Here is a 26,824-nt window from a genome sequence, read left to right as displayed (position 1 = left end):
TTGGAGCAAACATCTTCTGACTATAGCCAGAGGGGGAATGGGAAAAGGGAGATGATATCAAAGTGTTTCATCTGGTTTTCCCTGATTTCAACTTCAGTTTATCCCAGCTACACCTTTTTCAGTGCTTGGAATAAATGGAGACCCAGAGTAGCTGCCTTGGCTCCCCCAGTCTGTTTTTGGACTTGCCTCATGACATGTCTAGTGAAGCTTTTCTCTGTCTCTGTCCAACCACAAGACCACCATTTGCCATGATGTTCCATGTTGTTACGCTCCTTCTTATCCTTGATGTAGTAGGTCCTTGCCACATGCCAGTTATGGTGCTAAATCCTGAGGCCAGAGGTAGCCAAGAGCCATGGGGATGTATCTCTAGACTTCAAGCCTGGACAAGAGCATGTTGGAGTGGAGTAGAGAAAGTGGCAGCTGCTTTCTTGTAAAGCCTTTCCCAATAGGGAGTGAGAGCTTCTTTCACGCAGCATAATGAGCTGGAAGATTCTGTAGACACCAGCTTTAGCAAGCTGGTCAATGACTAAAGCTGTCAGCACTTGGGGCTAGAGGGGCCTCAGCCTCACTCATCAGCTCCCTCTTGGTGGTTAAACATGTATCTATCTTCTGATCTCTCCAACCGGACTATATGCTATTGGGTATATCTAGCACGCCTTCTCTAATCCATTCATCATTTGCTTGATAAATCCTTGTTGAATGAATGTATGATTTAATACTGTTGTTTTTAAACTTTTCGGCTTGATCAATAGATAAATGTATATCAATTTCATCATTTTTTCTGTCCTTTTTTTAAGCCTTTATTTTCTGTGTTAGTAACAACTCTAAGACAGAAGGACAAGAGCTAGACAAACAAGGGTTAAGTGACTTGTCCAGGTTCACACAGCAAGGAAGTGTCTGAGGCTAGATTTGAATCCAAGTTCTCCCAACTCCAGACCTGGCACTCTGTCTGCTGTATCACCTAGCTGCCCCTCCCCTTCTTTTTCTTTCTTTCTTCCTCTTGGTCTTCAGATTCTACCTTCCCCATTCCACCTGACCCTTTCTGCCCTCTTTGTCTCACAATTATTTGAACTATTTCTAGATGGCAGTTTTTTAAACTCAATAAAATTTGAATCATGTACTGCAATTAATGGTAGCTAGGTGATGCAATGGGTAGAGCACTGGGCTTGGAATCAGGAAAACTCAGATTCATGAGCTCAAATCCAGGATCAGAAACTTACTAGCTGTGGGACCCTGGGAAAGTCATTTAACCCTGTTTGCCCCGGTTTCCTCGTCTGTAAAATGGACTGGAGAAGGAAATGGCAAACCACTCTAGGATCTTTGCCCAGAAAACCCCAAGAGTTGAATCTTACTGAAAATGACAAAACAACAACTACAATTATTAGGAAAGGTCAGCTTGAGTTCTCCTCTCCTATGGAAGCAATATTGCTGCCTTACTCTAGCTAGTGTTTATTGAATATTTTCTGGTAACAAGATGGCATTAAAAAAAAACACTTAGTTATTTAGATATTTTCTTAACCCAAGTTAGTATTGGAGGTGGTATTGACTATAGTATTCTGCTATATCACCCCACTACATAATCTATAACTCCTCTATCATAACTTACTATCCTTTTACCTCTTCTTGACCTCCCAAACTTAGTCTTCTCACCAATCACCTCCTGGTTCTTCCACAAGTCTATCACCACTTGCTCTAACCTCACTATCTTCACAGTCTGGACCTAGAGACAACCAAGTTCTTCTCCTTAGAAGTTGAGGTTTGGAGGCATCTGTGTGGCTCAGAGATGAGAGGTTCTGGGTTCAAATCTGGCCTTAGACACTTCCTAGCCCTGTGACCCTGGGCAAGTCACTTAACCCCCAATGCCTAGCTGTTACCACTTTTCTACCTTAGAACCAATACACAGTATTAATTCCAAGATGGAAGGAAGGGTTTAACAACAAAAAAAAAGAAGTTGAGGTTTAATTAACATCTTGCTTCTTCCCATCATCTGGAACTATTGGGTTTTTTCCCCTTCTTAACCCACCACAAGGAAACTAGGTTTTATTTAATTTCCAAGTCAGCCAGACTTGAAATATTGTTTCTGTCTTCTCCTTCCTACCTTCTCTGAAATTTCAGGCTCTTCTCTCTGTTCCATCCCTCCCTTCCCCCAGCTCCTGGCTATCCCCTTCAGATTAGCCAGAAATCAGTCCCTTTGGGAAATCTACCTTACCTCCATGTTCTTCCCCATCTTTCTCCTAAGGGCCAGAAGGGTGCTACCTAGACCTTTGCCTGACCCAAATCTACCCATCTGCTCAGTGTTGTCTTAGATTATATGATAGGGAGCAGAGCCCATGGGTATAGAGCCAGACGCTACCATGTGTAGATCAGGGCTTAATAAATTTTTCACAACGATGAAAGAATGAAATAAGACACAGTGGTGTCACTTTAGGGAATTAGGAAGAGTGCTCAAAAAAGCAAGTTTGTAGAGTTTATAAGCAGGGCATTGTTCACACTGCCACCAGTTGTGTTTATATAGCGTAAACTTAACTCCTATTTTTATAATTGTCATAAACATCCCTCCAAAAAAGATGCCTATAATGAAGAGCTTCATGACAAGAAATACCAGAATATTAAGATGACCTAACCATTCACATGAGAAAGAACAAGCAGATTGAGAATGCCTCATGGGGAGAGCTGGGCGGCTCAGTGGATTGAGAGTCAGGTCCAGAGAAGGGACTTCCTGGGTTCAAATCTGGCCTCAGACACTTCCTACCTGTGTGACCTTGGGCAAGTCATTTAACCCCCATTGCTTAGCCCTCACCACTCTTCTGCCTTGAAACCAATATATAGTATTGATTCTAAGATAGAAGATAAGGGTTGAAAAAAAGAAAAGAATGCTTCATGTTCAGTTTATAACTTGCTAACTCACAGCACTGGTCCATCAAAATGTATAGAAGGTATTTTTGACCATCTTTATGAGTTCAAATCCAACCTTAGAGAAACATTTAACTTTGTTTGCTTTAGTTAAATCTGTTAAATGAGCTGAAGAAAGAAATAGCCAACCATGCCAGGATTTCTACTATGAAAATCCCAAATAAGGTCACAAAGAATTGGGCACAAATGAAACAATTATACAACAGCAGTAGCAACTCTTTCCATAGGATGAATCATTTTGAATTTTGAATATTTCTAATATGGTAATAATAGCTCTTTTCTGGATTTTGTGTGTATTTGTGTGTGTGTATGTGTGTGTGTGTATGGTAAGAGGTATCTTTTCAAAGAACTAAATTTATAATAATGAAAAAATCTATTGCTGGAAATATGATAACATATTCTTAGGGGTAATGGTTTGGTGAAAGGAACTATTGATATAATTTCTTTGTTATGTTTTTGTTAGTTTTTGTTCCAGAAAAAACACCCTTTCCCAAGATAAATCTCTGCTTGAGTCCTCTCTTAATTTCCTACAATATATTAATAGTAATATCAGACAGCATTTATTTAGCATATACTATGTGACAAGCACCATACAAAATGTTTTTCAGTTATTATCTCACTTGATCCTCACAGCAACCATGAAAGATGGGTATCATTATTATCCCCATTTTACAGAGGAGGAAGCTGAGGCAAACAGAGATTGAGTAAGTTGCCCTGGGTCATATAGCTAGTAACAATCTGAGGTTGGATTTGAATACAGGTTTTCCTGACTCCAAGCCAGGTCTTCTATCCACTTGGCCAAGAAGGTATCTTCAATATTCAAATGTTGAGCATTGTTTTCATTTTGTCAAAATTCCCCTTAGGAAAATTAATGTTCCAGATGGTAGCATAGATCCCAGAGTTACCAGAAAGGACTAGTCAGGAGCAAACCTAGAGAAAGAATGATGCAATTGCAAAAGTCTCCCCAAGTCAAAAGGAATTCACAGGTGATTAATTCTCAAACCTTTTACTCTATAGTCATAAAAAAAAGATAAATAAAGTGATTTATTAAGGTAGAAGGTGATAAAGTGATTTACTGAGGGTTATTTGACAAATTGGTTGACAGTTCTAAGGCTAGCACCAAAATCTGCAAGATCAAAATCCAGTGTGTCTAGTTGGAGTAGATGAAACATTATTAGAAAGTCCTCAAGACACAGGAATCAGCAGGTTATTTGACCTGAAGGGCTGATCTCTAGCACACACGCATCTCAAAAGGCTGAGCTAAGCAAGATTCTGCCAACAATTCCTACTAATATGAAATTTAGTAACTCAACTGTCAAATTGAAGGATGCCAAAATCCAGATGTGCTCTTCCAGATCTATGCCACCAAACAGGTTTAAAATAGACAAAAAATTAAACAACCCCCAAATCGAGAAACAGACCCCTGAGCCCTTATCCCAATAGTGAAATTCTCTACCAGAGAGTATTTTTACTTGTTAGATGCAATCTAGGACTCTAAAAATCTCACATTAACTCAAATAGCTTAGAAAATAAAATTAAATAATATCTTATGTGTCCAACACAAACACAAACTCCTTTTAGGCATTTAGGATTAAAATCACAACAGAGGGGCCAAGAGTTACAGGGTCAAAGAAAAGATTATTTCATCTTTTCAGTGAATTTAATAATTTGGAGGGTTTAAATAAATATGTATTTGATTGAGAGCTGAGTTTATTTGCTATCATTTTGGAGAATTCCTTTCCATTCCCCTACCCAGCATCAAAGGGAATTTTAACTTAATTCTGATGTATACAAAGCTATAAATGTGAAGACATTAAATTTTTGTAGAGTGTGTGCTAAGGGTAGAGGGATGTCAATGGGATGAGCATCAAGTCAAAAGGGTAAAAAACAAGTTATTCATTAATCTCATTTTTCTCATCCTTTTATATCTAGGTTGGCTTCTCTTCTCAACCTGGCCTTCTTGCCTTAACCTCTCCCCATATCCCAAAAGATTTAACCCTTTCAGCTTTGGAAATACCTCTCCCAGACTCCACCTCTATCCCCATTGGTGAGTGCCAAATGCCATGTTTCTCTTTACTGATTGGCAGCCTTTCCTTCCCTGCCTGTTACTCCCTTGCCTGACATTTAAAGCTCTTCTTTACCTGGCCATTTCCTATTTTCCCAGTCTTCTTATATTTTACTCTTCCTCGACACCCTCTGACATTCAGTTGTGCTGCTTTACTGGCTGTTTTTGGCATATGATAGAATATCTATCTCCTGTCTTGATGAGATTGTAGTGACTGACCCCCATGTCTGGAATGTTTTACTTCCTCTTCTCTGGCTTCCTTCAAGACTTAATTCAAATTCCATCATATCAGGGGATCTTTCCCAGCCCTCCCCCCCCCCAGCCTGTAAATTTCTTCCCCTATGATATTATCTTCCATCTATTTTCTATATATCTTGTATATAACTATTTATTTACATGTGGCCCCCATTAAACTGTGAGTTCCTTGAGGGCAGGGACACCTCAGGATCAGGAATATTACTGATTGCCTCTGACCACACAACCAGGAAGTGTTGGAACTCAAACCCAAAGCTAGGTTTAGATATCAAGTCTACATCTTTTGTAGATATAGATAATGCCTCTCAATTGGGGAAAAAATTTAAATTTATTATAGTGATGTAGAAGGGTTAAATTTAATCTCTTAAATGTTCTAATATCCATGTTTTTATACTTCATGTGCTCGTTTCTAAGGAACAAATGCTAGAAAAGATACAGATAAGCTGGAATATTAATGTATTATCAAGGCAAGTTGATACCAAGAGGTGGAGACTACTTAAGACCATAAGAATCAGCTGAAGGAACTAAGGATTATTCATTTGGCAAAATGGTGTGATATTAACTGTATTAAAGTATATAAAAGTCTGTCACATGGAAAATAATTAAATTGATTTCCCTTAACTCTAGAGACCAGGACAGGGAGCAATAAGTTAAAGTTGAAGGGAAGTAAATTTCAGTCTGTTATAGAGAAAAGCTTTAGAATAATATTAAGTGCTTTTGATTTTGTAATCCCAGCACTTAGCACAGTGCTTGGGACAAAGATGTTGTTGTTCAGTGATTTCAGTCATGTCCAACTCTTCATGTCCCTACTTGGAGTTTACTTGGTAGATACTAGAGAGGTTTTCCATTTCCTTCTCCAGTTCATTTTACAAATAAGGAACTGAGGCAAACAGGATTAAGTGACTTGCCCAGGGTCATACAGCTAATAAGGGTCTGAGAACAGATTTGAATTCAATAAGATGAGTCTTCCTGACTCCAAACCTGGTACTCTATCCACTGCACCACCTTGCTCCCCAGAGGTACAAAGTTGGCACCCAATAAATGCTTGATGAATTGAAGTGTCAAAAGAAAGATCTTCAGGAGGCAGAGTATTCCCCCATAATAGATGGCCTTCAACTGAAGGTTGGCTGATCACTTTTGAGTCACTAGATAAGATGATTTTTAAGTCCTTTCATACTCTGAAATACAATAATTTTTTTGAGGGATATACTTCAAAATACTTATGTACCATGCTTTTTTTTGGAGTAGATAAATTTTTAAAAAACTGATAACTGTATTTCAAAATAGTTACCTTGCCATATTTCAATATAATGTGTTATCTTGTTAATCCTCTGTATTTTACTTTATATATTTACAAACATTATTCTGAAGAAGGTTCCATTGGCTTCTCTAGACTGCCAAAGGAGCCCTTGGCAGAAAACAAACAAACAAACAAAAAACTTAAGAACTCCTGGTTCAGAGAGAGAAGAGAAGAGGTCTCAGGACAGAAGCTTGGAGAATACCCATAGTTGGAAGGCTTGATATAGATGATAAGCCAGCAAAGGAAACTAAGAAGTAGGAGGAGAACCAAGAGAGATTAGCTTCATGAAAACCCAAAGATGAGAGAATATCAACAGGGTGAAGATGGTCAACAATGTCAAATGACATAAATCAGTTGAGATGGGTGAGAACTGAGAAAAGATCATCAGATTAAGAATTAAGAAATCATCAGTACTTTAGAAAAAGTAGTTTGAGTTGAGTGATGAGGATGAAATCAAGACTGAGTTTTTTTTTAGTTTTGAGGAGTAAAGAGAGGAAGGAGAAGAAGGATTTTTCAAGGCGTTTGGCTGAAAACGGAAATGAATGTAGAACAATATTTCAAGTAGATGATAGGGTCTAGTGAAGGGTTGGGGTTTTTTTAAGAATGATGGAGACTATGGCATGGTTGAAGGCAATAGAGAAGGAAGCATGATATACAGAGAGGTTGAACATGGAGGGGCAATAATTGAAGGTACAATTTGCTGGAGAAGAAAGAACAGATAAAATCAAGTGTACTTGTGGAGCAATTGGTCTTAGCAAGGAGAAAGCTACCTCTTTGCAAGAGCTGAAGGGAAAGGAGTAGTCAAGAATGTTGACATAAAGGACTTTTGAGATGAAAGGACTGGGAGAAGATGGAGCATGTTGAATGTTCTCAGATTTTTCAGGAAAAGGAAGATTCTCAGCTGAAAGTGGGGAGAAGGCATGAGGGAAGGTCTGGAATAGCTTCAGTGAGGAGCTAGGGAATCATGATACATGAAGACCATGAGGACCTCCTGATGAAGACTGGATAACATGAATTTCTAATGTTTATTCATATGCTTATGAGTAGGAACAGAGGAGTCAGCTTGTAGCAATAATCTAGGGATAGAGTTCAACAAAAGGAGGGCAGCAATTAGATAAAGGGACAAGAGATTCAAGACCAGAGGACTTTGCAGAGATGAAATGGTTAACTCTTGGGCTGACGTTGGAGGGAGGGGAATGAGAAATGAAAGCAGAGTTCATGGGCCTGAGAAAATACTGAGGGGTAGAAGGTGGTCCCCCAGATAGCCAAGGGCAACTGGTTGGGGCTGGCCTTGGTTCAACACAGCTTGTTTGATTTTAAACATCTTTAGTATTGTCATGGAAAGTTATGCTTCTAATTTTAAATGTTATCTTGTTTTATAAGTAATTTTATTTTATTATCACAATCATTTCTGAATAGATCTCTGCCACTTCTGCTACCTAGCAAGCCTTTCCTCTTTAACAATGATTAATTTTATTCAGTCAAAAAGGCAGTCCAATAAAATAGCATCCATACCCATTGTTCCTCATTTCTGCAATGAAAGAGGAAATCTTACTCAACTCGTTTCCCATCCAAACTTGGTGATTAAAATTACTGTGTTCTGGTTATTTTTTCTCTGTTTTCATATTTATATTGTTTCAGTCATTGTAGATATTATTTTCCAAGTTTTGCATAATTGGTCTGTATCAGTTCATACAAGTGTTTCTCTGAATTCTTTATATTTATCATTTCTGCAGCAAAATAATAGTCTTTTTACTTGGACACTTACTTTGTTTCCAGTTCTTTGCTATCATAAAAAGGGTTGCTAAGAATATGTAGATGTAAATAGAAACTTTCTTTTTGTCTCTGAGCAATAGAATCTAGAAGTCAAAGTGTTTGAACATTTTAATCATTAATATAATTCTGAATTGTTTCCCAGAAAGACTAGACAATTAAAAGCTCTACCAAAACTAAATTGTTGTGCCTCTCTTCCAGCAACCCTTATAACATTGATTATTCCCATATTTTGCCATCTTTGACAATTTGCTCAGTGTGAGATGAAATCACAAAGTTGTCTAGATCTCCATTTCTCTTATTAATGCTTTGGAGAAATATTCCCTATGATTGTTAACTATTACAATTTTTCTTCTGCAAGCTATTTGTTCATTTCCTTTGACTACTTATTCATTATGGAATGGCTCAAGTATTTATGTCAATCCCTGGGTATCTTGTATATCAGATCAGCAGATATAACTTTAAAAGTCTCAAAAAACTAAATCTCTTTCTCTTTTTTAAAACCCTTTCTTCCTCCTTCTGTCCTGGAGTTGATACTACATAGTTTCAAGGAAGAATTGTAAGGGCTAAGCAATTGGGATTAAGTGACTTGCCCAGGAATGCACAGCTAGGAAATAACTCTTTCAAATATCTCTTGAAAATACCCATGGCATCTCTTTATTCCTCAAATCTCCCCCCACTCCTCCAAAATGACAACAAGGCAGCCTTTATCTGTCTTCATAATTTACAACAATGAACTAAGTAGAAAAGGATTATGAGACTTGGGAGTGAGAAGACCAAGGTGAAATTCCTTCAATCCTGCAAGTAACTTCTAAATATGTGTCCATGATCTTTGGGGATAGAACAGTAATAAAAATGAGCTAGCATTTGTTGGGTTTTTTTTTTTTAAACTAAAAACAGCCACCAGAAAACTTCTCTACACTAAATTACAAAACAGGAGTAGCATTAAATAGGGGAAGGATTATACTGATTTCATTTTCCAAAAAGAATCAAAGAAAGGAAAATGCCTTTTATCATTTGAGGAAGAACAAGCTAAAGTTATAATTTTATTTTCAAACTATGAATGAAGGTATTATCAGACTATGAATGATTTGAAAATGGCAATGGAAGGCAAAGAACCAGAACTCAAAGATTTGCCACCAGTATGCATCACTCACTGGTTTGAAAAGAATTTAATGCCAGGATCTCCAGAATAAAAAAATTCTATTTTCCATCATTATTTTCAGTTCAATTGATTTTAGAAATCAACACAAATATATTCCTTTAGTGGATCCTAAAACTATATTTTTCAAATTAGGTTGAATCCTAACATGAAAGAAATGAAAAAAGTATAGCGTGTTATTTATGGAGGAAAGAAAGCTTTCCATTTTTCCATTTAAGCTTTGTTTTGAATGTCTGTCTTCCTGCCCAAAATGATTTCATAAGCAAAAATGGCAGAAAGAAATAGCAAATAGGAGCTGGAGCAATTCATGGAGAGATTCATAACTTTCTTTATTTTCCTCCCTCTGCAAAAGAACAAAATAGAAATTTTCCATGCTGGTCAATGGGAGATTGTTCTGATCATTTGGGGTTTTTTAGAGGTGAGCCAAACCAAGTAATTCTCCAAACCAACTGTACCATTTGGCTCCCAAAAGTAGCCTAAGACTTAGTCAAATAACCAAGCTTATAAGCCATTTAGATGCCAAACATGAGAGTTTCGCAGGGTTTTTAATCACCTACTTGCAACAATTAGCTAATTTATAAGCTGTTCTTGTCTTATTCCCACTCTATTGTAAAGCACTGCATAAATATGAGTTATTATTTCTGTGCTGGCAGATCAATCAATCAATCAATCAACATTAAATGCCTCCTCTGTGCCAGGCATTGTGCTAAGGGTTGGTTTAGGCGAGAGTGGTAGAGATAGACCAAGTCTTTAACTTTATTGAAAATCTTATTCTCAGATGTCTTTCCCATGTGCCAAGACCTCCCTCTCCAAACCTCACTCCGCCCCCAACAAGTTCCCATGAGCTTATATTATAAACCTTAACTTACATCATCCATCGCATGTATCACCTTTTCAGAAAGTGATATGGACCTAAGGAGACAAAAATCACAAAATTTTATAATACTGGTCAAAATTCTGTTTTCTTCCGTAGCCTACAAAAGTGTTATTAATCAATATTTTGTTTTTATAGATATATGTACTTTCTGAATATGTCCCACAAAAATTGAACCTCCTTTTGTTAAAGTCATGTAAAAACATTTGCCAATATGTGGCATTTCCAGTGCATGGATACAATACTTAAGAGTCATGACACTTGGTTTTAAAATTTTTTAATTATTTAAAAAATTTTTTAATTTATTAATTTAAAAAGTAGTTTTCCATGGTTAAATGATTCCTATTCTCTCCTTCCCCTCTACCCTCCCCACTCCTGGAACTGAGAAGCAATTCTACTGGGTGATACATGTATTATCACTCATAACCTATATCCATATTATTCATTTTTGGAATACAAAATTATTTTTCTAATCTTTTAAAACTTAATTAAAAAAATTTTAAACCCTTGCCTTCTGTTTTAGGATTGATATTAAGTATCAGTTTCAAGGCAGAAGAGTATTAAGGGCTAGACAACTAGGGTTAAGTGACTTGTCCAGGGTCACACAGCTAGCAGTATTTGAGGCCAGATTTGATGACTTCCTCTTAGTGATCTTTTCGCTCTCATGTTTTAGTCACTATGCACAGTTATTCTTCTGTTAATTTCATTCCATATCCATTCATACAATCTTTCCTGTCAATCTCTTTACTTCTCATCTTCATCAGTTCTTACAGAATAATATATGCCATCATGTTTGTCCAGGGATTTCCTAATCAGTGAGAACCCTCTTTATCTGCAGTTCTTAACGACTATACAAAGTATGCTGTGACTATTTTGACACAGGCTACATGGATCAGAGATTTGGGGGAATCTCAAATTCAACCCTCTCAATTGACAGATGAGGAAACTAAAACTCGGAAAGTTTAATCGACTTAAATCAAATCACACATGGAGCAAACAGCAGAGTTTGAAATGTCCCTGAGAGTGTGTTTTTTTCTGCATCATTCCTGAATCCTAAAGATATGCCAGTGCTAGAGATCACAGAATCCTGGATGTTCGGAATGCAGAACCCTGGATGTTTCAATGTTCACACACTTTAATAGAGACTTGGCATGAGCGGGAGACTAACTGGGCAAAGAGGCAAAGGAGATCCTCATCCAATAGCAACTTGCCTGATTCCGTTAGCAGGATCCTGAGAAGAACTGATGAACTGATAGGAGTGAGCTATGGGAGAAGGGACGTGGACCAGGAAATAAAGACAGGGATTTGGAGCTGTCAGAATCCTGGTCCAGCAGCCACTCAGTCACCAAAAGACTGCTGAGCTCTGGGATGCAGCTTAAGAGCTTGTGTGTTATTATCCACCTTCCATACATTTGTAAAAAGCACTTGGCACATTGTAGGCATTATCTAAATGTTTGTTCTCTTTCTCCTTCTCTTTAATACAAGAGCTGCCTCTCTGTGCAGAAATAGCTCTGCCATGGAAACTAGAGAACCCAAAAGAAAAGTATCCCCTGCTCTGTTTTTGTTTCATTTTAAATCAAAAGTACTTTGTTGATGAGTTGTTGGTGATCCAACTCTTCTAAAGGGAATGGTGTGAGATCAAGTCCCACCAAGGCAAGTCACTCTTGCAAGATTCACTGTATCAGCCCTTTACTTCCTCATCGTTGGGAATGTGTTGCCTTCAGTTCTACTACCTAGACACTGACCCAAGAGAGATGTGTTTCATCTTACATGGCCCTATGGAGACAGGTGGTTTGTGAGCACCAGGGCTGGGACAGGAGGCAGCTGGGAGGAGAGCCAGAACTGGTCAAGTTACCAGAAGGGAGCTGTTGGTAATGAAAATGGGTCTCAGGTTAGTCTAGGACACATTTGCACTTGAGAGTGTGGTTCTGGGGCCCCACCTGTGTCTATCAAAGAGAAAAGGGCACTACTGGGACAATAACCTCATAGGAAGGTTACTTCATCCCCACATGCCTCTGATGTCCATCAGCTCTACCTCTCTACAGTAAAAGGAGAAAAAATTAGAATGTACCCAAAATAATATGAACTTTGTTGGCAACATTTTTCAGATATGATGTGCATGTGTGTCTATAGTTATATACATATGTGTATATAGACATGTACATAAACATGTATGTCAATATTTTCCCAGTATATAGAATTAGTTTTAAAAAGGAATAATGTATACCCAAAGGGCTATAAAACTATGCATACCCTTTAATCTGGTAATACCACTATTGAGTCTGTATCCAAAAAAGATAATAAAAAACAGGGAAAGGACCTACTTATACAAAAATATTTTTAGCAGTTCTTTTTGTAGTGGCAGAGAATCAGAAACTGAGGGGCTGTCTGTCAATTGGGGAATGGCTGAATAAGTTGTGTTATATGTTGGTGATGGAATACTATTGTGGGATAAGAAATGATAAGCAGAATGATTTCAGAAAAAGCTGGAAAGACCTTTATGAACGGATGCAGAGTGAAATAGCAGAACTGGAAGAACACTGTACACAATAATAACAATGTTAGATGATGACTATCTGTGAAAACTTGGCTCCTCTCAGCAATGCAGTGATCTGGAACAATACTGAAAGACTTATGAAGGGGATTGCTCTCCACCTCCAGAGAAAGAACTGGTGGAAGTCATCTTTCACATCAGTGTATTTTTGTTTTATTTTGGGGTTCTGGTTAAGCATGACTTTGCCCTTACAACAAAAGTGTATTTTGCATAACAGAAAATAAAATAAGTGTTAAGGAATAATTTACCTTTTTTGCACACAAATTCATACATCCCAATTATATACACATGCATTTGGATTTCCATTATTTTATGGATCAATAACAATCATGTTGCCAAAGCAAAGTACCTATTCTGGAAGGCTGGTTCTACAGATTCAGTATCAAAAGGCAGCAAAGGACGGATTCTACAGTGGACTCTGATGTTTCCTCTCAGCTCCTACAACAAAAGAAAGACCTTTTTAATAGCCAAAGGAGGGGAGAAACTGAACTTGTCTTTTGGTTTCCTTTTGAATGTGTTACTTTTCTTTGGCATGTTTCTTTTGGGGAAATTGCTGGTTAAAAATAAATAAATGAACTACTCTACTTTCCCTGATCTTTCTCGAAGCTTCCCAATCCCTATCACTTCTTCCTTCCCTGAATGTGAATGTATAGGGCTTTTTCTTATTAAGGTGGTAAACAATATTAAAAAAGGATCATGCCTGTTTTTCAACTAGCAAAATACTCATATAGAGAAAATATTCAACATAACAAAAAGTTTATCATCTTCCTCTGAATTCCTAACTGGATTTGAATGATCCAGTGCTATGGTTCAAACCCCTGAGGTTTGGGCCCTTCTGGATGCCACTTAGAGATGGATTATCCTCTTTTCCTCCTATTTTTCATATATTTTACTCCTTTCCATACCTCAACTCCTTTCCTGCAGCCATGAAAACAAATAGAGACCAAGCAGAAGTTGGTCATGAATCAGGTAATATCATTTTTTGGAAGGAAATCTCTATAGGCTCTGGTCTCTGACACCAAGAAGCATGGCTCAAAAAGGAATTCTATACAATTCAATGATGTCCTGAAAAAAAAATTCAAAACTTACCCAAATCCTGTGGAGTTGTAAATTCTAGTCAACTCATCATTATTTTTCAAATAAGCCATCCTAGCTATGACTGAATAAACTCCTTAGCAGGTTGGGTAATGGATATTGACACATTTTCTAGACATAATCACTCATGAACACTATCCACAGAGACAGAGAGTGGTTATAGTCTGCCTTGAGAGAGGAAGTACACACTCTGGCAAAATTGTAAACTTGAGAGTGTTAAGGAGTAGGACATACATTTCTGGGCAGATTTTTCTTGAAGGATCAAACACAAAATCTGTTACAGATTTTATGGCACTTTATTATACACGTCACATAGCATAGTAATAATATTTTAATATTTCAATGGATCTGTGATCTGAAAAGTGTTGGTATTTCTTCTGACATTGTTAGTTTCTACCCCTCTCATCTTGTGAATCCTGGTCTGTGACTCTATTCGTGCTTTTCAAGTGGTAAACCCAATGGGCTGGGGACTTTGCTTTAGACATTACATGGATAATGACTAGCTTCAGCACATTGAGAGAAGAATAGGAGGCAGCATGTTCCAGGCAAATCATATCACTGTTGGGGAGGTGACATCTCCTCAGACCCTGATGGAGATAGCCAAGGACCTTAGAACTGAGAGCCCTGGGCATAGCAATGCTTCCAACCCTAGGAAGCAACTCCTGTAGAGATGCAATCTGGCAACTGTTTCTGCAGGTGCTATAGTTACAGCTACTGAAGATTAGGGAAAAACAATCAGCATCTTTTCCAGTGGAAAAGACAATAAAGATGAAACATTGCTATCTGCTATGTTACTGCACTCCAAGAAGGGACTTTTCCATCTGATTTTCTTCTTAAACCTGTTATTATGGGATAATAAATAATAAATCAAAATGCAGTCTTTTCCTTTCCTTACTACAAACCTTCCATATGTGTGGTCTCCCCCTCCTAGAATATGAGCTCCTTGAGAAAGGGATTGTCTTGCTTTTCTATTTGTAACATCAGGAATTAATACAATGTTTTGCATATAGCAAACATTCAATAAATATTATTGGTTCATTCATACCAATGGTTATATACCCTTTATCTTACTACCATCCCATCCCTCCTTCTCTGGAAACATATCTTGATGATGACATCCTTTCTGTCACTTCTGGTGCAATTCTTCATTGCTAATTTACTACAGCCTCTATCCCACCATCATGTATTTCACTATTATCCTTTGGGAGACCTTCAACTTTAATTCTTCAGAAACTCTGGTCCTAAAGATATGTTGCACCTCCTTTCCAAGGACCAGTCTTAGCTTGGCTTAGTATGGAGAGGCTGACCACCAGTATACTGGCCACTACGTGATGACTTTGGCCATGACAGATTATGAAACAAAAGAAAATATAAAATGACTTGAATCAACATACTAGTATAAAAAGTACACATTAGGAAAATGTTCCTTCCTTCCAAATGAAATAAGAAAACTAAACTATTTCTATGGCCTCATGTTTCTGCAGGAGGCAGAAAAACAGGCAAAGGATGCTAAGATTTTTTTAGACCATTGGCTAGTATTAATAATTGTTGTTACACTAAATGTGAGGTCCTTGTTGGATGACGTATGAACTAATATACTAATAGAATAGTTTCCAGAATACTAAAAAAGCACTTTCTTCTTTCATACAACTCCTTTGTTTAAGTGAGAAAGATTTCTTTTATTTGCTCTTTAAAAAAAAAAAAAGATTAGTAAGGCACTTTGGAATAAGGGACAAGAAAAATGTGGCCTTTGGGAAGTTGTCTGGAAACGCAGTATTCTGGTCCTCATATTCCTATCATTGGCATGTGATCATCCAGGAGAAGAAAGCAAAGTGGAAGTAACTATACTCTATACCTTACAAGAAATCTACATACTCTGTCAAGCCGAAGGGGAGCTGTCCTGGGTACAACTCATTTTGCCCTAACCCTGGGCTCAGAGTAAGACCCTTTGGTGTTAATGATGCGAAGTCTATCTATGGTCTTCATCCACAAGGAACCTGGAGAGATGTGGTAATCAGTGCATAACTTCGTTAAACAGTCATATTCTTGCTGCTACCTTCCAGCAATTACTGTGTTATTTTTTGCTGTTTTTTGACTCATCCTTGTCAAATCCTGACCTTAAACTTAGTGACCAGAAATAAACAACTCAATGAGTTGAATTGTATAAAAAAGGAATTCAAATGACTAGTATGAGTAGTTTAGGAAAATGTTCCTTTTTAAATGAAATGCAAATAAGAATGAGAAAAACTAAACTATGCCTAGGTCAAACTAGTTTGGTATTCTGGTCTGGAGATCTTGGTAGAAGGCCAGAAAAGTTTGTTGGCAAGAAAGGCAAGATGGTAAGACTTTTGAGAAAAGCAAATAGAGAAGAAAGAAACTTTTATAAGTACAGTTTATACAAATAAAATGTTGAAAGGACATTTTTTTTTCCTGAGGCATGAGTGTTAAATCCATGTTTTGTGACCAAGAGTTAGTCATTGAAAAAATTCCTAGATTTGGCAAATAAATATCTTTATATAACAAATTATGGATGATTAATAAAAACCCAAATCTTAAATTCAGATTTCAGGGAATTTCAGATCAAATCAATAAACAAAGTATCTCATTATAACTTTTTTTTTGTAAATCCGAGGAAAAGGAGCTGGAAAAATCTAACAAGGAAGGGGAAAGAGATTTCCAGATATTTTTGGAGTCACTACTGTGTCATAGAAAGCTAAGTATTATATCAGGAAAGCAGCTAATGACTAACCACAGATGCTCACCACCAGATTGTTGTGAAGTTCTTTTCTCTTCCGTTTTTCAACTTGGTAGAGCTCATTTATTTCCTGTAAAGACTGTTCAAGATCAACTGTTCTTGCCTGAAATGCTGAAAAAGAATTTTTAGTCAAATATTGAAATAAATGCCAACCTGTAGAAATTCACACATAACCTAAACTAATTGAATCTTACATGCCTACTGAGTTAAACTCCAACTGAACTCTCCTTGGCTTATTTTGTGGTGGTGCTCTTCTATATTTTTGCCATTTAGGATGTCTGGGCTGTAAGATTTGCTCTGAAATTAATTGATCAAGTAGAACTAGGTGACAGTTGTCTACTTGGATGAATTAAATGAGCACTCAAATCAGTCAAAATTATAAAAGTGGATAATTTCTATCAAATAGAAATCTTAAGTTTCTACTGAAGCAGGGATTGGACTGACAGGGGTTTAAGGACGATAGTCATGGAGCAAAGAAGCAGGCAATGATCTTTGGACCTCAAGAGGAAAAAAGAAACAAATATTATTCAAAACTGAAATGAACTACAATGAAGTATAAAAAAGAAAACTGAAGATAATTCATTGCATTTGCTCCCACTGGAAAAACAACAACAACAAAGATTGCACACCCATGAGCTTAAAGAATGGTTCTTGTTTTTTCAGAGCAGAAATGCTTATTGTGCCCTATGCAAACTCACTGTGTTATTTTCTCCATACAGTTTAAACATTCCTTGTAATTAAAAAATATTAAATTATTTCCTTCCTTGACATTTTAAATTAAAAAAACTTTGATATAACTGCTCAGAATCTTAGACACAGAAGGATATTAATGGAAACTGAGTTGCAATGCATACAAGTCACAGAATTATAGAAAACAGGGTCATAGATTTGTAGCTGGAAGAGATCTAACAGGTCCTTGAAATCCAAACTCCTTTTACTAAAGGGGAAACAAAGGTCCAGAGAGGAAATGATTTGTCTGAGGTCATGAAAGTATATTAAGTGACAGCGTGAGAATTTGAATGTAGGTCTTAAGTCTTTAACTCTTTAAAAAAATATCCCTGAACCCCAACTTTCTTTTTTTAAACCCTTACCTTCTGTCTTAGAATTAGTACTATGTATTGATAATTAGGCAGAAGAGTGGTAAGGGCTAGGCAAGGGGGGTTAAGAGACTTGCCCAGGGTCACACAGCTAGGAAGTGTCTGAGTCCAAATTTGAACCCAAGACCTCCCATCTCAAGACCTGGCTCTCAATCCACTGAACTACCCAGCTGCTGCCAAAGTACTTGCTTTAGACCTTTGAGATCAGCATGGTCCAAAAGCAAAATAAACAAGCTAATCAAATTACATTCTCTACAGAAATTTTTCTGAACCTAAGTAAATATGACCAACTTATATTTATAAGAAATGAATTCTATTTATAGGTAATGAATCTTACATTGCAGATTCTCATTTTCAATCTGTTGTTCCTTGAACAGCATCCACTCCGGGTTTTTTGAAAAGCATGCTGCTTGTTAGACAAATTCCTAAGCAGTACCTTTCTCAAAATTTGAATATGAATTTGATAATGGAAAATATAATGATTATTTTATCAAGCTAGTCATTATCATCCATCAGTGGTACTGGCACTTGGGACAAGAAGGATGGTGATGAAGATGCTTGCCGGTACCATCTAAGCACACATCGTTCATTTGAAGGACTCAAAGCATGGCACAGATTTATAACCATTCTCTTCCCAAGTCAGATAAAGCTAAGAATAAAAGAGAAGCTCTAGATTTTTAAAGTTTGGACACAAATATTGGCATTCTTTCTCATTGTCCAATAGGTTCCAAGTTTAAAGCTTTTATTATGTTCTTCACCAAAGAGCTTCAACTTCCCAAATGAAGATTGTTAAGATGCATTTACCAAATTCTATCAAAAGTGTCTGATTCAAATAATAAGATAGGCAAGTAAATCAATAAACACTAATTAAGTCCCTCCTCACCCAAGTCACATAGGTGGTTAAATAGTGGAAAGAGAGTTCTCGTCCAAATCCTCTGACATTGAAATAAAATACCATATGGTACGAAGCTATAGGGTTGTACAGTGGTCTGCACGTAGTAAGGAGCTTAGTATGTGCTGAATTTGCTGGATATCATCCACTTAACCTCTCAGGACACCCTTGATTTAAAGTCATATTTGAGTTTGGGGACAGTGTTGACACAAAGCATGTTGATTAGCAAGTACATACAATCTAAATAAAGGAATTTGAACTTGAAAGCACTTTTGAACTAGCACTGAAATAAAAAATAAGGTCTTCAAAGTCTACATTACATTTAATCATTCTTAGTTGTTGAATCTCTATGGGTAGGGATAATTTGTTCCCAAGGGTGAAAGGGGAAACAAAATTAAACTGAAAGGATTTTATTAGCAAAAAGTTACTCAGGAAATACAAAATCAATTCAGTTCAGTCTTTAAGGATTATATCCACATAAAGATATATTATGCTTAAAGACTCTAGCATTTCTCCCATTATCATTTGACCTTTAAGTTCTTAAATATTCTTATGTATGGGGCAATAGCATTTCTGCTTTCAGTGAATAAGGGTTTCAACCATATATCAGAAGTCAGAATATTTATTCTGGCAGAGGAAAAAAAATGTAAACAAATCTTTCCCAAACCCAGTGATACAGGGTAATAAAACCATTACAACTATGCAGTGGTCTAGCTGCTATGACATTATTTATAACTAATTAACTTTTTTACCAAGTAATCTATGATTTTTTTTACTTTTTGACAAAAGGACAAGAATATTTTTTGTTTGTTTCTAGGTCAGATAGAAGATCCTGGTTTATTCTTAGAAAATAGTTCTGGGACCCAATTTAAAGCATCATTGCAATTAAAGGTAAGATGAATTGGGGGGGGGGGTGAATCAGATGAAATCCAGCATAGAAGAGGATGAAATAGGATAATTTTCGGACAATTGGGTGGCACAGTGGATAGAGCACCAGATCTATAGATGGGAAGTCCTGGGTTCAAATCTAGCCTCAAGCACTTCCTAGCTGTGTGACCCTGGGCAAGTCATTTCGTCCCAATTACCTAACCCATGTTGCTCTTCTGCCTTCAATTCATTACTTAGTAGCAATTCTAAGACAGACGGTTAGTGATTTAAAAAAAATTTTTTTAAGACTTTTTTTTTGTTCCCAACCCAGAACCTCAATTCTTCTAGATCATTCATGGTCTAACTTTGCAGCAGGAATATCTAATCTAACCAAGACAGGTCTAGAAGGTTTACCAGGCTTTATTCCCTCCCTTGTTTTTCACAAGAGAGTCAAATTCTTATTCTCTCTTGGCCAATGATTCAAATGATCTTAAGTAATAATCTGACTTCTCTATGCCCTGAGAAAAACTTCCAAAGGTTCTGATTTGAGAAGTGATCGGGCTACATCTAAGCTGGCTAGTAATGGAGAAGTTTTCAGAAAAGAGGAAACCTTGTCATTTTTCCAAATTCTATAAAATGGGGGGATTGGGCTAGAGATGATTAATAACATCCTTTTCCAATGGGAAATAATATGAATATCTGACAGCTATAAATAGAAGCTCACTTAAAATGAAAAAAAAAAAACTTTGGAAAAGAATCCCCCCAAAATACAACACAGTCATTCATTTCTACAACTTTCTAATGTGGCAAATTGGGTCACCTTGCATTCCTTTACCATGTATTTAGGGAGTGTAGGGAAAGAGAAAACTAATCTGAAATGAACATTATTAAATATAACACATTCATTACATATAAAAAATCTGAAATATAAAACTAGGCATCCCATTCTCAAATGCCAGAAAAATTGGGTTAGCTATTTTCTCTTTCCAAAGGAGCAGAATAGAGCCTTCCTACTGCACCCTCTGTGGTCTGATCAAGTTGCTGTAAGAATGGTTGGAAGGAAGGGAGAGGAAAGGTAGCAACTATAATTTGCACAAAGTTTAGAGCCAAGTGATTTGGAAGTCAGGAATTAAAATATTTAATTACTCAGGAATATGTGATTTTTTTTTAAACCTTTACCTTCTGTCTTAGAATCAATACTATATATTGGTTCTTAGGCAAAAGAACAGTAAGGGCTAGGCAAGGGGAGTTAAGTGACTTATCCAGAGTCACAAAGCTAGGAAGTGTCTGAGACCAGATTTGAACCTTGGACTGCCCATCTCAAGGCCTGGCTCTCAATCCACTGAGCCACCCAGCTGCTGCCATAGTACTTGCTTTAGAACTTTGAGATCAGCATGGTCCAAAAGCAAAATAAACAAGCTAATCAAATTACATTCTCTACAGAAATTTTTCTGAACCGAAATAAATATGACCAACTTATATTTATAGGTAGTGCATCTTACATTGCAGATTCTCATTTTCGATCTGTGTTCCTTGAACAGCATCCACTATCTGAGAAAGACATTCCTGATACTGATGATGGAAATTACTCACGAGTAGACGAGAAAAAGACTGAAAATCCTTTAGTTCTTGTTTAAGTTTCTATAAATAAGAACACATTCCTAACACTTAATCCCATTGCTAATGTCCACCACATTAAAAAAAAAAAAGTTTTATCTATGCTTTTTGTTTTTTACACGTCATTTTCCTGATAAACAATTTCCTCCCTTTCAATAGAAAACACTCCCTCAACTATAATTATTTAAATCTTAGAACGTCAAATACTAAATAAAGCTAGAAATAAGTTAACATATGGTATTTTTTTCTTCTGCTGGCTCCATGAACTTCCTTATGAATTTGGCACCAGTTCCAACCCTCTCTCTGTCATTCTTTCATTAAATGGGGAAAGAAATTCTTTTCAATTACCATAGCCACTTTTTAAAAACATTATGATGAATGAAGGAGAAAATAAAAGGAATTTTCATTAATTAAAACTACTTACCATGGATTCAATTCTAGTTACCACTTTTTTTAACAAAAAATTTTAACAGAAATCTCTTAAGAACAAAGTATATGAAATGAAATCTCATTCATCATATTTTCCTTCTGCTTGTGAGACTTGTTTTAGCAAAACAAATGCTTCTCTATAAAAAAATATAAAACATCTTCTACATACATCGAGAAGATAAATAAATAGTATAAATGAGATTGGACTATTATTCAATGCTACAGATTAAGGGTGGTCCTAGATGACATAAGCCCAATAAAATGATATAATTATTTTGTCTATTTCTTAATGGTTAAAGGATCAGATTACTCATTCTTAATGTATGTGAACATTTTTATGTATTTGTCAGGGTAAGGGGGCAGAAATAAAAGCTATACTATCAGAGCAAATTTTTGCATTAAATTGAATGAATGCTTAAAATTACCTAAATTTTTTTAATTAACAAGGAAATTAGCAATAGTAAATATATTGTGATTAAAAAGAATTTAATTGCTTTTATTGTTTATTTTAGAAGTATGTATTGTTCTCTATATTTTTCCTATCTAGAATAATTTATTTTTATTATTTTTATAATTGAATTACATTTAAATTAATATTTTTATAATAGATTTAATACAGAATTTAGAATTCTCATTGTCATAGAGGATTTATATTTAAGACAGCTAACAGTGTTGGAGTTAAGAAAGTTAGTAGACAAAATCATAAAGGAAATAGAGACATATTCACAAGAAAGTAATAAATACAGTCAAGCCTAAAAATATGTAATAACTTTAAAGTAGTTAGAGAGGACTTAACTCTAGAAGTCAAGGAGGTGTGCGTCAGGAAGACTGTTAAAGAGGTGAGATTTTGGGAGCATTTTAGAAGAATGGAAGAAACACATTAGCGTATTACGGATGGTCTACCATTCCAATATGACATAGTTTGGAAGGAGATATAAAAGTAGAAATGAAGGGAGAGAGGGACTAGATAAAAGAGGATATATTGTAGAACAGTGGTTCTCAAAGCGTGGTCTGAGGATTCCTTGGAGTCCCCATTGTCAGAATTATTTTCATAATAATGCAAAGACATAATTTGTCTGCCAAAAATCTCTTCTCTTTTCCAACTACATGATTGAAGGAAGCTGGATTTTTTTCATGTACTTCAACCAAAACAGCGTATTGAATATAGAAGCAGATATAAGAATCTAGTTGTCTTCTATTAAGATGGACATTAAAGAGAGATTCAAAAATATGTAAAACAATGCCACTCTTCTTACTAGTTCTCATAAAAATAGTAATTATTAAAACATACTGTTTATGTTTTTAAATTGTATATAAGTACATAATTATATTTTAAATTATCATTTTTAATTTCTAACATGGTAAATATTGATAACTCTGACACAAATAAATGTTCTTTGAGGTCCTCAGTCACTTTCAGAATAAATAATGGGGTCCTCAATAATTTTTAAGTGTAAAGAGGTTCTGAGACCAAAAAGTTTGAAAAATTCTGCTGTAGAATAAATTAGTCTGAGAAGAACAGAAGAATAGTAGAACTAGAGGTGGTATAAAAAGGAGGGGGGGAAAGTATGATAAAAATCTGGTTGCTCTGAAGAAAGTTAAAGGATTAGGAACTATTATGGAATATATAGAATAACAATTTGATATAAAATATACTCATTAATCTAATGTTTATGATATTTTACCATAAATAAGGAATCATTTATGAGGAAGGTATGTAGAAAGCAAATACTTTAATTATACACTTTGATTATTTTTCCTAATAACAGTGATGGATTTTTGCTAAACTAGTTACACATTTACCTGGTTTGCCTTGGCAAAAAAAAAATAGATTATTATGGGTACAATCTGTGCCTATAAGACATAGACATATTATGGAAACTTACCCACAAGAGGGAAAGAACCAATCAATGATTCTTGACTTATTAGCACTATAATCAATCATTTCTGGATGATTTTTGTTGTCATTAAGTTATTCAGTTATGTCCTATTCTTCATGACCCCATTTGGGTTTTCTTGGCAAAGATCCTAGAGTAGTTTGCCATTTTCTTCTCCATCTCATTTTACAGATGAGGAAACTGAGGCAAACAGGGTGAGGTGACTTGCTCAAGGTCATACAGTTAGATAAGTATCTGAGACTGAATTTTAACTCAGAAAAAGGAGTCTTCCTAACTCCAAACATAGCACTCTCTGCACTGCACCATTTAGATTATCAGCTTATAAATATCTCCTGTTCTTTCTGTTCTGTATTTGAACTCTTCCACAAATAACTAGAGAAAGATCAATTTATTTCAAAGATTTAAACTTAAATCTTAGAGTATATTTTAATATGCTAAAGTGTTTAAAAAGTAAAGGTGTTGTTTCTCTCCAACTAACCTATAGCCTTATTAAATAGAACAGTTCAACTAAGCACATTTACAGGTGGTGTTTTTGCTGTCGTAACAATGACTACGTTTCAGTTTTGACGCTGGACACATTGTTTGGCTATAATGAAAAAAGCAAAACAATACCTTCAACTGGACGTTTAAAAATAACTTAGTGCAATTTTACTTGGAGAATAGCCAGCAAAACAATATGGAAACCTAATTTTTATTTCACTTCTACCCCAGAACCTATCAGTACTTTAAAGAGGACCTTTCCTATGTGTGTAGCACATGCTGTGCTAGCCTTGATTTCAATTAAACATTTGACTGCAAAAGATTTTTAGCATTTAATTTTAAAAAAACCAAGATGACAGGCTTGCTATCAGCCTAGAAAATTAAATTATTATCCTGTTGGAAGGAGCATATCACCAGAACTGACTGCTGAAACTATTTATTCTGTTTCTCAAATGCCTTCTTTATTTAGAAGCAGCCTAGATACTGGTCACTTTATAAGCTTTTGCTTTCTACTCTCTAAGTGCTAGAAAGCAGAGCCTAAAACAAGAGGTTGTTCCCAATGAAGGACTTGTGTAACTGAACTTGAGCAAGTTTTCGAACTGATCTGGTTTTAAAAAATGAAATGCTGTTTTAACACATAGGAATTTAATTACGTTTCTTTGGAGTGTCATAAAAACAATTCTCTTTTACACATCAAAATTCGTGCTCAACTTAGCTCACATTCCTTGCCTTTTGCCTCCTGGATTAGATCACATAGTTCATTTTTCACCTTCTGGACTCTGATTACATACTTTGCTTTTGGATGCAACTCAGGACCTAAGTCTCAGACATCGGGACTTCTCTACCCTTCACTCTCCCTAGGATGCACTGAGCATCTGAGCTCTAACAATTGAAAAAGACCTGAGTTATCTGGTCATTCACTGGATCCTCAATGGTGCATCCAATCAACTTTCTTTTCCTCTTTTCTTAAAATCTTACCTTCTGTCTTAGTATTAATTCTCAGACAGAAGAGCAGCAAGGGCTGGACAATCAGGGTTAAGTGACTGGCATAGGGTCACACACTTAAGCAGTTTCTGAAGCCAGATTTGAACCCAGGATTATCCAACAATAGGCTTGATACTCTATCCATTGTGCTACCTCACTGCCCTCTGCAATCAGCTTCCCAGCCTTTCAACCTCATCCACTTTATCCTTGTCTCCTCAACTCTTACAACCCATTTCCAATTTGCCTACTAAAATCCATGTTATCATTATCAAGGTTTCTTTTGTGTTATACATTTTCCTCTTGTGTTCCCCTCCATATTCTAGCACTCATTGAAACCTGATTCTCCTCATTTTAAACTAAACTGTTGGCCACACTTTCTGGTTGCCCCTTTTCTAATGCCCCTAGAACTCACTGGTCCTAAACAAGATAATACTCTTTGTTCATCGTTACTTTCTAGACTTTCCCTTTCCCACCATCATTCAGCAATCTCTCCCTCTTTGAAGTTCATTCTCTCCAGATATATCACCCAGTCTAGAATATGGTCCAATTATATATCAGATAAGTTCATTCTTTCTCATTTTAATATAATTTTTAATTTTATTTTTAAAAATGTTTTTCCATGATTACATGATTCATGTTACCTCCTTCCCCTGTTCCTTCTCCCCTCCCAGAGCTGACAAGAAATTCCATTGGGTTGTATATGTATTATCACTCATCTTTCTCATTTTTGAAGGCATTCTGTGTCTGGTTTACAATCTCATTTTCCATCCCAATCCCTACTCTTACATGAGGAGATATACATTTGTTCTTCTCTCAAGCCTACTGTTTTCCCAGGTCCTCATTCTTCTTAAACTTCACTACATAGAAGGAAGGCTCTATTCTTGATCTCATCACTCACAAGTGTTCTACTTTCATTTTGAAGACTTCTGAAGTTCCTTTACCCTACCAGCAATAGCTTCCTATTGCTCCAGATACCTCACTCCTTCTAAATCTACATCATTCTCACCCTAGCTACCAGTCCCTCCACCCCTCACTTTTCTCCTATGCCATAGCCATTGCTTTGACTTCATATCCTTCCCTTCCAAATCTACCAGGAGTGAACCAGTTTAATATTGCCATTTCCTCTATTTTTGAATCCCATCCCTTCTCCTCTTATCCCACTACTTTTCATACCTCAACAAACCCCAAAGCTAGATTATTCTCACCATTCTAGAGAGGCAACATTGAATAGAGCCCTGGAGATGGAGTCAGAACTTAACCTGAGACTCAGTTTCTTCTCCATTAATTGAGGGAGTTGAAGTCGACTACCTCTAAGATTGCTTCCAGCTCTAAATGTATGATCTTTACATTCCTACTCAAGTATTTATGAAATTGGTAGAGTTCACATACTATTGACTGGAAACAGTTTAGATTTATGTTATTTGAATCATCATGACTTCATGGCAGCAAAGCAATCCTTTTACTCCTCCCTAATTGATCATTCATTACATTCCCAACAACAGCTTTTATAAATATTCTCTTGGGATCTCAAATGTTCCCCCAACATCCCCTCTCCTTACCTTCTCAGAAGATATCAGGTTACCTCATAATTTACTGAGATAATGTAGGCCAATCTTTGTGAGCTCTCTCATTCTCCCCTAGGCTACATTTAAAACGAAACCTTTAACATCATCCACCATGATCTCGTTCTTTCCTTGAGTTTCTGCTGAAGAGGTGGCCAATCCCTCTACATGTATCCTGATTCCATTCCATTCTTTCTTCTCTGGTTGATTGTCTCTACAATCATTTCCACACCAATGATCCATTCACTTATG

The 26,824-nt window shown here is 36.3% G+C and overlaps 1 protein-coding gene across 1 annotated transcript in view; it reads right to left on the bottom strand.

The window, feature by feature from the left end:
* Nucleotides 1-26,824, bottom strand: part of KIF25 (kinesin family member 25) — a 134,388-nt gene that overhangs the window by 60,245 nt on the left and 47,319 nt on the right. Inside the window, exons 4-7 of the mRNA XM_007484911.3 lie at nucleotides 21,105-21,243; nucleotides 16,754-16,857; nucleotides 13,246-13,334; nucleotides 10,338-10,380 (exon numbers count right to left, since the gene is read on the bottom strand). Coding sequence (XP_007484973.2) covers nucleotides 10,338-10,380; nucleotides 13,246-13,334; nucleotides 16,754-16,857; nucleotides 21,105-21,243 — 375 coding nt within the window. The remainder of the gene's footprint in view (nucleotides 1-10,337; nucleotides 10,381-13,245; nucleotides 13,335-16,753; nucleotides 16,858-21,104; nucleotides 21,244-26,824) is intronic.

This window comes from Monodelphis domestica, chromosome 2 (genome assembly GCF_027887165.1).
Source record: "Monodelphis domestica isolate mMonDom1 chromosome 2, mMonDom1.pri, whole genome shotgun sequence".
NCBI lineage: Eukaryota > Metazoa > Chordata > Mammalia > Didelphimorphia > Didelphidae > Monodelphis > Monodelphis domestica.
Note: the sequence above shows the minus strand (reverse complement) of the source record. Positions and strands in the feature narration are given on the sequence as shown.